General features: G+C 39.3%; 1 protein-coding gene across 1 annotated transcript in view; it reads right to left on the minus strand.

Moving 5' to 3' along the window:
- The window catches only part of WDR36 (WD repeat domain 36), a gene marked incomplete in the record, with an annotated part of 19,828 nt that extends 7,090 nt beyond the window's left edge, over positions 1-12,738 (minus strand). The window contains 11 exon segments of the mRNA XM_072413951.1: positions 1,010-1,040; positions 1,896-1,961; positions 2,040-2,160; positions 2,703-2,878; positions 4,065-4,197; positions 4,802-4,856; positions 6,657-6,789; positions 6,898-7,015; positions 7,895-7,995; positions 8,395-8,422; positions 12,488-12,738. Coding sequence (XP_072270052.1) covers positions 1,010-1,040; positions 1,896-1,961; positions 2,040-2,160; positions 2,703-2,878; positions 4,065-4,197; positions 4,802-4,856; positions 6,657-6,789; positions 6,898-7,015; positions 7,895-7,995; positions 8,395-8,422; positions 12,488-12,646 — 1,121 coding nt within the window.
- Between the last annotated feature and the right edge of the window lie 271 nt (positions 12,739-13,009).

The raw sequence follows: 13,009 nt of genomic DNA on the forward strand, positions 1-13,009 counted from the left end.
GTGGTACACCGTAGTAAATTCTGATGACATGCAATGATACTATCCCAATCACTCTGTCGTGCCGTCTCTAAAATACAGTACAACAAATTGCCATGTTAACAAACAAAAATCAAAATTGTTCCTATTTAAAGCATGAACAATACAGCATATACATTCCTTTTTATTTAGAACCCGAGGAAAAAAAGTTAAAATTCCAAATAATCACAATGCTGGAGTATTATGCAGAGAAATGCCGGACATCGTCGATGCATTCGCCGGCTGGAGACTGAAAAGAAAGGACGTGTCCCCAGGACCTGCGGGGACCAGCAGGACCCCGGGGGATGACAATAGAGCGAAGTAAGTGTGTTTTTTTTTTTTTTTAGGTAAAATCCACCCCAAGTCACACTCGGGAATACCGCTAGGGGGGTTAAATCGCCTTATTTTCTTTATCTATATAAAGACCTTATTTTCTTTATCTATATAAACCTAATAGTAATAAAGTAAAAGCTACAAAAATACTAATCCAGCCAAATTCCAGCACATAAAAATATAAAACACCTCACTGTAACATTTTTAAAAAAGGAAGTAAACTAACTTAAGTAAAAATTTATATAGGAGGTTGAGATCAGCTTTAGCAGATGAGACATGCAAAATCTATTCTGCCACAAAAAAAAAAAAAAAAAAAAAAAAAAAAAACTGTCAACCCCTCTCCTTGGCTTCTTGTGTTTCGTTTTCTGTGTAAAATACACTGTAAATGTGCCCTGCAGTATAGAGCCTGGCTCTATTTTCATCATGCCAACAATGAAATAGGATAGGATGCCAGAGCCAGTATATTTGTTACATGAATGCCCAGGAGTTACTGTTGTGGTACACCTAAAAGTCAGCAGCAGAGGCAGCAACTGTGAGAAATGCAGCTGAATCCTGGAATCAATTTTGCTGGAGGTACTCCTGGATATGGTGGAGTTTTAAAGTAGGTTCAAAATATTACAATAACAGGTTTATTATTTTCTGTATGGAAACCTGGTGGATTATTTTTTTAGATTTTGCTTTATTTACTGAACCTGGTAAAACAAAACAAAAGCAGTATATTTATAATGATGTACAAAACATTCAAGGATTAATTAAAATCGATAAACTTGAAATGCAAAATATATCACATGCAAGGTAAATATTCAATTATTGCAGTATTCTGGATGTATAATTGCCATCTGATGGATGGTTTCCTGTGAGTTTCTAAACAAAAAGTATGAACCAATTTCAGGAGGAAAAAATGAATGAGGTACTCTATCATTTTATGATAAGTAGAAGCCTATAATGGTTACATGGGGCAACATATTAACCAACTGACACAAAGCCTTTATAAAATAATTGGCTCAGGCAGAAAAGATGGCTGGACAAGGATTAAAGGGGCTGCAAGCTTTTGTACTGAAGTAGTTTACAGCTCCTGGAAGGAGATGTGCACTTTAGCTTTTTAACCTTCTCGCCACCAAAGGTTACTGTTGGCCAGTAATGATTTTCTAATAACATAAAATGTGAAGGAGAAACACTGACCCAAAACAAGGTATTTCCTAAGCTTTTTTGCTACATCCATAAAAGTATACATAACACTGAGAAACCCCTATTTTTACATGCATAGGCACCATAGTTTCATAATTTATGACTTATAAAATGTTAATAAATTGCCACTTTCTGTAATGAAAAGACCATGTACACCATAGACTGGAGCACCAAAACTTTAGAAGGTAGGGGAAGCTTAGTTTGAATGCCTTAACACATAAAATTCTTAGGTTAAAGTTTGCCACCTACTTATTATAGATATATATGTAGGAATACAAAAATGTTCAAAATAACTTGTGGGCAGGGGGACAGTTAAAGTCTAAGTCCTAAAATATTGATTTTGTTTCCCAATAACTTACCATAACCAAGGCTTTTACTAAATCTGTCATGTACTGTGGAAAATGAATGCAATGTCCCATCCTGACCTAAAAAATGAAAAGCAAGATATTTAAGCCATCCTCATGTATTCCATATGCATGTACATGGTAACAAGATATTTTTACCTGCACTAAGAATCTGTTTGCCATCTAGACCATGATGTCGAATAAATGTGGATGGAGCACTGTGACCCATACGAAACCTGAGCAAGCGACCTTGGCCTCCTGGACCGTCAAAGATCCACACCTGATTAGCAAAAAAATAAATAAATTGTGATGCAAAATGAGATTAGTTTCAGAAGTCTGTATAGTATGCAGTATATGTGTGTGTGCGTGTAGAGTATACATGTCAAAAATAATTATAAATGATTCTTAAGTAAGGGGCAACTGCCTCTTAGGGTGCAAGAGGCAGGCAGGACAAAATCTAACACTTTATTTTTGTCGCACAGAGGTCACTGACAGAATTAGAGTATGAACATACCCAGAGAAGGCCCAGGACAATAAACACTTAACAGAGGCTCTTTAACTTTTTTATGTTGCCTTTGTTTAAGACAATTTACCTAACACACTGGTCAGCTACCTTGAACCCATTTTTAAGCAGAATTGTTCACTATATAAGAAAAAGTTTTAACAATTTTTAACGTTTTTGTCAGAATTATAAAATAACAAGACCATGCAACCTCAGTTGGCTGCAGAAGCAGCTTTACCAAATACAGTGTGCTAAAGAAAACCCTTTTTGAGTGTTGGTTAACCATGTACAAGACAGATGAAACCAACAAACTATCATACCCGTAATGCATTATCTGCAGCATTGGTAATGAGCAAGGGTTCTCCATGAACAAATGTTAGACCAGCAATAGCTGTGGAATGAGCATCCCTCATCTGGCTCATCAGTTTCTTTTCTTCCAAATCCCATAGACCTATGTGACCAATTGGGCTTCCAGCTGCCATTATTGGATGTCCATCTGCAAGGCAAACAGCAGTGAAAATAAGTTAAAAAAAAAACAATCAAATCAAAATGACTGTTTACCTTGTCCCACCCCTCAGCCCCTCTATGCTGAAATGCTTGCAATAAAAAAGGTAACAATTAAGACTTTTTGAGGGAGAAAAAAATATATTATATGCACCTTACCTCTGGTGTATGAAATGCATGGGGATTGGGATGGGATTGGGATTGGGGATGGGGATGCATGGGCATCATGTTCTCATTTCGAGGTCTTAGGTACCCCAAATAGTGCACAATATCACAGATATCACCCTCCCAAAGGGTCCAGGAAAAGCAAATATTTGTTCCCCCCTACATCTGGGCAAAGTCTCTAAGACACTACTATATAAAACAGTACAGCTGTTTATTTTTACATTTCTTCTCAGTATTAATGTGTCATATGGATCAGGGGGTAATAAAATCATCTGTTTTCAGTGTCAAAAGTCCCATTTTTACTTTTTTTATTAGTAAATGTACAATATATGATGCAAATATGTAATGAATTATTAGGTTTCAACATTCAGTGAATAGAGGGTTTAGAAGGTGGTTATGATAAATAAGTAGTTATTGTGAAAGTTTAAAATGTGCTCTTAAAGTATACGTAAAAGTAATCACTAAAATATCACAAGCTTTATCCTGTTAAGGTAATTTAAAAAAATATGCCTTCATTAAATACCCGGCACTATGAAGGTCTTTGTAAAAGCGTTTTCAGGTATTTGACAACCTTGTTCTTAATGTAGTGTTACCCTGTTACAAAGGCTTTCAATGTTACAAGTGGCCATTTCAGCATACATTTACAAAAGAGCCATTGTTCTCACAGTTAAAAACCAGTGAATCTGTCATTGATTGAAACAGTGAATGTGAGATTCACCACTTTATAAATAGACCCCTTAGACTTCATGTATGCTAGCAGAGATGCAATTTGTGTAGTAGGGGTGCACCCAAAAAAATGGCACAGGGATGGGGAGTTATATAAGTGACAAAATAAATATGAGGGAAATATATATTAGGGCATTTGAAAAAAAAAACATACAAGTTGTGGGTTGAATCAAGATAGGCAGTTTGACAATCAAGCAGCTGGGTTTTTTAAAAGTAGCAGTCAAAAATGGCAGGCTCCAGGTATTTTTAGTTGTCAGATATTGGGGTTGAGAAGTCTGGGGACTCACCTGTACGGAAGGATAATGCAGTAATAGGGCCCCAGTCTTGATGAAAAGTCATCAGTGTTTCATCAAATTTGATGTTGTGTACAATTATTTTACCGCTTGTCAATCCAACAGCAACCACATCAACTGCTGGCGCCTAGAAATAAAGAAAATTTTAAATGTTGTCAGTATAGCATTAGACTTTATTAAATAATTTAACTTTTTTCAAGGTTTAGTCCCTATTCCTAAATTAGTTGCCATGTAAGGGAATACAACTAATCACATGGAATTATTTACTCAAAACTTCTTTTAACTGATTAGTGTGTAGAAGTTAGTGTTAGATAAACTTTACATAAGGGACTAACTCTAACACTCATTAAATATTTACAGAAACATTTTTTTTAGGATAAAGGTTTCAACTACATAATTAAAAGGTAACCATTGCAACTTGTAATAATATTAGACTAGAATTTGAAAGGGGAATTGCCCCTATACACAGCCCTGTCCTCTTGTTTAGATTAGGTGATTTCAATGTGAACACTTCAGTCACCAGGAATATTAAATCTGACCATCCAATGTGGCTCCTCATACCTGGTGGCTAATGTACAGAAACGTGCTGAAAGACTATATTGTATCAAAACAACCACATCAGAGTGACTAATTATTGTTTTTCTGAACATTTATTGAATATGTGTCAATTCTTAATTTATTTAGAAGACTGCTAAAGTAATTATGATGCACATCCACAATAATTTACATACTTGCTGAAGGACGGTCACACCAGCTTCCCAGCCTTTCAATGTATACAGAAGTTTGCTAAGAAAGGAAAAAATGTAATTTTTATTTATACAAAAATATTTTGTGCAGGTAAACTTTTTTTTTCAATTGACTCTTTGATGGGAAAGCTTTAATTGAGACTTAGCAGGAGCCATGCAAGATCACAGTCGAAAGACCACTATTTCAAAACAGAGAGCAATGGTTCTTCATTGCAGCATGCTGGTAAGGGACAGGCTTTTCCACACATTCAGTGCCTTGCTTTTTACAAAATTCAAACTTAAGACTTTGAACAGAGCTCAGGTTTGCATCACACAGCTAACATACAAAGATAAAAATCTTTATCCTAGGCAAGATTCCATGAAACTAAGGTAAAATATACAGTCACTTTTCTGAAAAAAAGGTACCCTTATACTGATGCGTTAGTGTGAATTGCACCTATTAATACACCTAAAATGTAGTTGATTACCGCCTAGGCGATCAAGAATGAATGGGATCACAAAGCTCACCGGGATACCTACGTCAGGCATCCCGGGAGGCTCTTGGGTGCTCCTTCTGCGCATGCCATTTTCAGTTTAGTTCCTCCTTAATACAATCAGCTGTGCCACCCAACCCACAGGTAAATATCTGGAGTTCAGTTTTGAACAAGTTTACAATTTTATACATAAAATGAGATGGGGGATGCTCATTTTTAAAACCAATTATTATTGGGCAGGGCTTGCAATTCTGTTTTTTTCTGAATAGTTACAAAAATAAATTGTCCCCATAGTAAGTTTTATAGCCCAGAGTTTTTAAAATAGTAAAAATAATGTACAGGTTGTCTCCGGGTTAAGGACATCTGACATATAGACGGCTCCTTGATACAAAAGGGGCTCCCCTGCTTGCTCCTGTGCAGAATGGAGGTTTGGAGGGGGTAGGGGGCTAATTGCATGACTTGCAGAAGTATTTTGTTAAACATAGCTGAGGTTGTGTTTGAACTTAAGGACTGAGTTCTTTCTGCAGCCTCTTGTAACTCTTTAATGACCAAGACAAACTCCTCAGTTGTTTCTTTTTGTATATTACAGCACAGCTTGCTCTAGAAGTTAATGAATGTCTAGACTCCATAAAGAGTTTTTTTTTTATTTGTTTGTGATTAACTCAGAGTGAGGATTTTATACAGTAACTGACAACACGCTGCCTAATAATATGTTGAGACAAATCTGTCCTAATTGTTTTGCATTTATTAACATAATGTACCTGTTCTGACTTACATACAAATTCAACTTAAAAACCTACTATTTGAACAATTCTTTGTTGTAATATATCATAAATCTTTCTCTTTTGTCCATGTCCAGAGAGATTAGCTACAGTGCCATGGGCTGTAAACTTTTTTTTTTTACAATGTTGTGCACAGTGGACACAGGAACATTTAGGATTTTTGGAGATAGGCATGTAGCCTTGGGATTGTCCATTCTTTTCTAGAATTTTGGTTTTCAAATCTTCAGTCAAATCTGAGACCAGGATGCGCTGGAAAAGGAACAGTGGTCCAAAATTCCAGTAGAGGGATGTAAAAGACTCACAGATTGTTACAGAAAGCCATTAACATTAGGTATTAGTTTCAAAAGGTGTGCTACCAAAGGTGTGCATTTTTTGTGTTCTTTCAGTGAAAAATACCAATGCAACAATTTTCTGGGAGAAGGGGTGCATTTTCTGACATGCCAATATTTTTGGCCATGACTGTATATCACACATGGCAGAAAACTTCAGGGCAGCATAAGTTTCACCAGTTAATTAATGCATTAAAAAAAATACAAAATTTCAAAATTCCAAAATGCAAGTTTTTCTTTATTAATCTTCACTTACTTGGACTTAACATTCCACAGCTGAAGAGTGCCCTGCTGGCTCCCCAAAAGAATTTTGTTCAAGTAGGTACTTGGATGCATTATTGCAGAGACTGCAAAATTTCTTTTTTCAAAATTAAATTGTAAGTATTCCTCTGTGGGTTATAAAAAGAATAATCAATTAAAACCATAACAGGCATTAAAATACACTCATTTTTAGATTATACCTAACACATACATTCAGCTATGATCTACAATCTTACCTTCTGATTCAACATCCCATATAATGATGGTATTATTGGTGTCCACAGATATTACATGATCACCAAATGGGAGCACCAGATGAATTTCTGCCTCATGTCCTCTGTATGTGTGAACTACCTGGTAAAGTGAACAATAATGACATTACAATATCTACTATACTTATGTCAGTTTACCTTAACTGAAAATATAAAGAAATTATTTCAGTTAGCATCATCATGGATTCATTAGGCTAGGGTCCTAAACAATCCAGAGAGGAGTCCAAGAAGAGAGTGTAAAGAACATAATGTCAGATTCCATCTTTAACCAACTTTGGTGTTTTGCTTCTTGCACTGTGTAAAGAATAAGCTTGTTGCACATTGGGACCGAAGCATTATGTAACTTATTCATTACATGATCTATGGCCTTCACAATCGTCACACTTAATGCACTTCTAGGTGCCTGGTACCCCACTGCACATTGTTGCTCCATCATCAAAAGCTATGTCACTACAGAACAAAGTAGCGAAGGGGGGTAGAGAGAAGTTAGGGGTGGAGGAGGTGCAGGTAATAAAGCCTTGGGCTACATACACGTCAGATGATTCTCGTCCGAAATTTGCCCTAGGGCTGATATTGGACGAGAATCTGGCATCTGTACAGCGCTTGTCGTTCGCACGACCGTCCTGGCGGATCCACGGACGAGGGACTATCGTAGTGCAAGTGAGGGGGAGAGAGCGCAGCGGGGTGCCGCCTCGTCATTCTCCCCCTTCCTTCTCTATAGAGCAGAAAGGCGCTGTATGTACAGTACTCGTTCATACATCATGCAGACGTTTGATGTTGGAAAGGATCGTGAAAGATCCTTTTCAACGACAATTATTGCACGGGTGTACTTAGCCTAAGCTCTTTAAAAAAGCAAAGATGTTCATGTTGACATTTTTTTTAACTCAAACTTTAAAATTCAAGGGTTTTATCCTGGGGGTGAGCATTTCTAAATCTTCCCACAAAAGTGCAAAGCATATACCTCTTTGTTCTTTGCAAATGCCTTTAGAAGGTTCCCGTGAGCTACAAACACTAGCATTCGATCTGCAGCAAGACAACTAATATCATCTGGAACAGCATTGCCTAAAAAAGAAAAAAAAACATGGTAATATAAAGTTTTAATATGTGAAGAAAGCACAAAGTTGGGTCAAACCAGAAGTCTGTTTGATATGGAGCGATTACTGAGCTTTATGGGAGTCCATACCTTTCATAAAAAACCTGAAGGAGTTCATAGTTAGGGCAGGGCTAGTAGTAAAGATATGGCTGCTGCACAAATGATAATACATCTGTGTAAATAGCAATTCTATCAATACTAAAGTGTGGGAAACACAAATATGAGGTGGTGAATATTTTCATTTGATAAATCAGAAAATCTTTAGCTCAGGTCAGCATTGAAGTGAAAAGGAGACAAACACCATCATTATTAAAAATAAAAAAAAGAAAGATTTTAAACCTAAATAACAAATAATAAATTACACTTACTGACAGCAACTTGACCAAGTTTGTTCACCTAATAAAACAAAAAAGAAAAGCCATAAGGATTTTTATTTCTTAAAAATCATTCACAAATGTAAGGCAATAGAGAGAAAGAGAAAAAAAAATATAAAGAGACAGTTTGAAAAGAAAAATTCTGGTTTAGAAAACCGCACTAGACAGCACCCACTATGCTTGTGGCACTCCAGATATGAGAGCCGGGGTTCTCTTTCAAGTGTTGTTTTTATGCCTCCTTCTCTGCTTGGCCATTCAAAGAACAAAAGGGGTTTCGTGACTGTCCCTGGACACCCTCCAATACCTGTGGAAAACTTTCCAGAAGTGTTTGTTCTGGCTGCTAAGGGTGATGAAGTTCAAATCCATATTATTGGTTTTAGAATGCATTGTCCATCAAGCTCATCTAGATGTGATGTCAGGGATCCAAAAGTTTATCTGAGTTTCCTTACCTGGGAACCCATCTCTTTACCAGTTTTATTTTTATTCATAGCACGGATTTCATTGTATCTTCTGGGGTAAAACTGTACAGTACACATTTGTACACAAAATATAGAGTAATATCAATTGCAGGACGTATATGTTTCTCTAAAGGTATATAAATATGAAGTCATAACTTTATTATTATTAAACAGGATTTATATTGTGCCAACATATTACGCAGTGCTGTACATTAAATAGGGGTTGCAAATGACAAATGAATACTGACAGTGACACAGGAGGAGAGGACCCTGCCCCAAAGAGCTTACAATCTAGGAGGTGGGGGAATTAACACACAATTAGGAGAGGAGATATGTAGTGGTGGGAAGTAGTGGCGGTTTCAAAAGACAGAAGATGGGTAGGAAAGTTTGAAAAAATGGGTTTTGAGTGCTCTTTTAAAAGAGCAGAAAGTAGGAGCAAGCCAAATAGGACGAGGAAGACATATGGGAGAAGGAAGATAGGATGGAGAAGACCGTTACAGAGAATTGGGGCTCTAGAAAAGTCTTGTAACTGTGCATGCGATGAGGTTATGTGTGAGGAAGTCAGTAGTAGGTCATCGGAGGAGCGTAGAGAGGGGCTAGGGGAGTATATTTTTAGCAGGTCAGAAATGTAAGTGGGACGTGGAGGGATTTGAAGGCAAAGCACAGGAGCTTGAATTTGATTCTAAGGTAAAATGGAAGCCAGTGATGAGATCTGCAAAGAGATGTAGCAGAAGAGGAGGGGAGGAAAGGATGGATGAATCTGGCTGCAGCATTCATAATAAATTGTAGAGGAGAGAGTCGGCTTAGTGGAATACCAGAGAGGAGGGTGTTACAGTAGCCTAGACAAGAGATGATAAGAGCATGTGCAAGAAGTTTGGTGGTCTCAGGGGACAGGTAGGGGCGGATTTTGGAGATGCTGCGTAGATGAAAGTGACAGAACCTGGAAATGTTCTGAATATGGGGAGTAAATGAGAGGGCTGAGTCAAAGGTGACACCAAGACAACATGCCTGAAGGGAGGGACGAATAACAGTGTTAACAGTCAGGAACATGCCATGGGGAGATTTGGAATTTGAGGGGGGGGGGATGATAATGAGTTTTGTTTTTTCCAGGTTGAGTTTCAGGAATCGGTCAGACATCCATGATAAGATGGCTGACAGGCAGCATGAGACCTTATCCAGGACTGAAGGAGACAATTCAGGAGTGGACAGATAGATTTGAGTGTTATCAGCATACAGATGGTACTGTAAGCCAAGGGAGGATATGAAACTACAGAGAGAGGAGGTGTACAGAGGAAAGAGAACTGGTCCAAGGACTGACCCTTGGGGAACACCAACAGGCAGGAGAGTGGGAGTAGAGGAGTTAGCATTGAAAGAAACTTGAAAGGAGTGGTCAGACAGATAGGAAGCAAACCAAGAGAGAGCAATGTCACTAATTCCAATGGAGAGCATGACTTGTATTAGAAGGGGGTGATCAACAGTGTCAAAAGCAGAGGAAAGATCAAGGAGGGAAAAGTTGCCTTGAGACTTAGCTCTGATGAGGTCATTAGCCACTTTAGTAAGGGCTGTTTCAGTGGAATGGGCAGCTCGAAAACCAGACTGGAGGGGGTCAAGGAGAGAGTTGGTGCTCAGGTAATGGGTGAGTCTTTTGTAAACAAGGCGTTCAAGAAGTTTGGAGATATATATGGGAGAAGGGAGATAGGACAGTAGTTAGAGGGTAGGGAGGGGTCCAATGAGGGTTTCTTCAGGATAGGGAGAATTATGGCATGTTTGAAAGCGGAGGGGTAGATACCAGTAGAAAGGGAGAGGTTGAATAGTTCGGTTAGGGCGGGGGCTAGGATGGAGAAATAGGCGCAGAGTAGATCAGAGGGAATTGGGTCAAGCGGACAAGTAGTAGATGGAGATGATGAGGGAAGGGAAGAGACTTCGTCCACAGTAAAGGGGCTGAGGGAGGCCAGTGATAATTTACAGGTGGAAGGGGTGGGTATGGTTGGAGTGGCTCAGTCATCAGCGACATCATGTCTAATTTTACCTCTAAAGTAGGTGGCAATGTCTTGGACAGAGAAGGTAGTTGTGGGGGGAGCAGGTGTGGAGTTTAGGAGGGAGTCAATTGTTGAGAAGAGGTTGCATGGGTTGGAAGCTTGAGAGGAAACAACAGCGGAGAAATAATTTTGCTTGGTTACAGTCACGGGATCAGTTGACGTAGACTGGGAGAAAAAACGTGCCGTCTCGGGCATACGCAGGAGCAGCCACGAGCCTCCCGGGATGCTAACAGGATTTTTACTTTATATATACACTTTAAAGCGTACCTAAACTCACAATTTTTACTTTATATAAAGGAGTAGATAGCTCTTTTATGTAAAGTAAAAATTCTGTGTGTTTTGTTTTAAAACACTTTTTGTAACACAAAAAAAAAAAAAAAAAAAGGCACAGCACTGCCCCCTAATTCTCGATTACCTAGGCCAGAGGTCGGCCAGAAACGACCTAGCCGGTAGTTTGTTCTGGCCTGACGCCCCCTGGCCGATCTAGCCTAACACCCCCTGGCCGATCTGGCCTGATGCCAGCTGGCAACGTTCGGCTTCAGAGCAGCAGATTACCGGCCGGGATAAGGCCAGAACAAACTACCAGAGCCGGAGCCGCATGCGGCTCTCGAGCCTCCTCTTGCTGTGGCTCCCTTCTTCCCTATTTACCGTGGCAGCAGAAGTGTTAACTCTGGCTATGGTAAATAGGGAACATTCCCGCTCCTCCACAGTACAAGACCGCAGTATGGAGGGATGTATGTATTTATTTATTTGTGAGCGTGTTGTGGGGGATTGTAATGTAGTGTTAGGCGCTGCGTCGCAAGTCCATGTATGTATGAACCCTTATTGTATTGTTTTAGAAGTGTGTGAATAATAAAGCAAAGCCTCCCAGAATATCTACGTCATGCATGCAGGGAGGGTCTTGGGCGCATGCCCGGTTATCTCAGGCATGCGCAGGAGGACCCATTTTGCGCAAAAAGAAAATTTGCAGATTTCACACATGTGCAGTGAGATTGGCAAAATATTTTTTTTCATCCTACGTCACCTGATCTGGCACCTGGGTTGGGTGATGTGGGAAGAAGAACAGGAAGAAGAGGTGAATTTGGCAGCGCACGGAGTGCCGGCTCTAGGACGAATGTCAGGACCCAATGCAGGACACCCCTGGAGCAGTCAGACTACCCTCTAGGACTGAAGGTAAGTGGATTTTTTTTTTGCCGTTTAGGGTTTAGTTCCTCTGTAAGGTAAGGGTTTAGTCCAGCTTTAATAGCACCCGCATGTGTGCAACAGTTCATTCATTCCTGAAAGCCAGCTATGCGAGGATCATAAAAAGATGCACACCCAACACAGTTGTAGAAAACTTTTTTTTTTTTTTTAACAGAGGAGACATTGTTTGTTCCTACTACAATAAAGAACCTGCACCCCCAGAATATTTTCATTTTTCATACTGAGTTACAGAATAATATTCATGGACAGATTTCTGTGAGCCAGCAATAAATAAATTGTGTATTCCTGTTGGAGATAAGTAACTATACTAGGAGATAACAGTTCTCTGGTGGTGTAATAGAGGCAATGTGCTGATATGGGGTGACATGCATGGCTCTGTGTACTCACATTGTAGGTGAGGAAGCTCTTCCCCACGGCGGTGACCACGTAGAACTCCTTGTGTCTCTTGTGGTATCTGACTACATGAGGAATGTGGTTACTGTACAAGCCCAGTGAGCGATACCCTGTGAAGAGAACGCTGCCCCGGCCTTTCTTCTCCGCTGCCATGTCCCGGTCGCAAATGCAGACAGCACACGGATAACCACGTGGGTACAAGCAGCTCCCAGCTTCACTACACAGCCTAGCGACAGCGCTTCCGGGTGAGAGTGCATACCTCTAACTCCTCCGCCTCCCTCTGCACTCACAAGTTGGTTCCGTGCTTCAATTGTTCTTCCAGTAATGAGTATTTTGTTTTTTGGCTGATAAATAAATCCAACCTTCACAATGTGCCCCCTTGAACAAGTATATGTTCATTTGTTTAGAGCCCATTCACACATTGCAAGTTGTTTGACTTTTTTTTGTATATTAAAAACACAAAGGGCGACATGCAGTAAAGAAATATCACTTGTACAAGTTAGTAAAGATATTTTT

Source organism: Pyxicephalus adspersus, chromosome 6, assembly GCF_032062135.1.
Source record: "Pyxicephalus adspersus chromosome 6, UCB_Pads_2.0, whole genome shotgun sequence".
NCBI classification, from domain to species: Eukaryota; Metazoa; Chordata; class Amphibia; order Anura; family Pyxicephalidae; genus Pyxicephalus; species Pyxicephalus adspersus.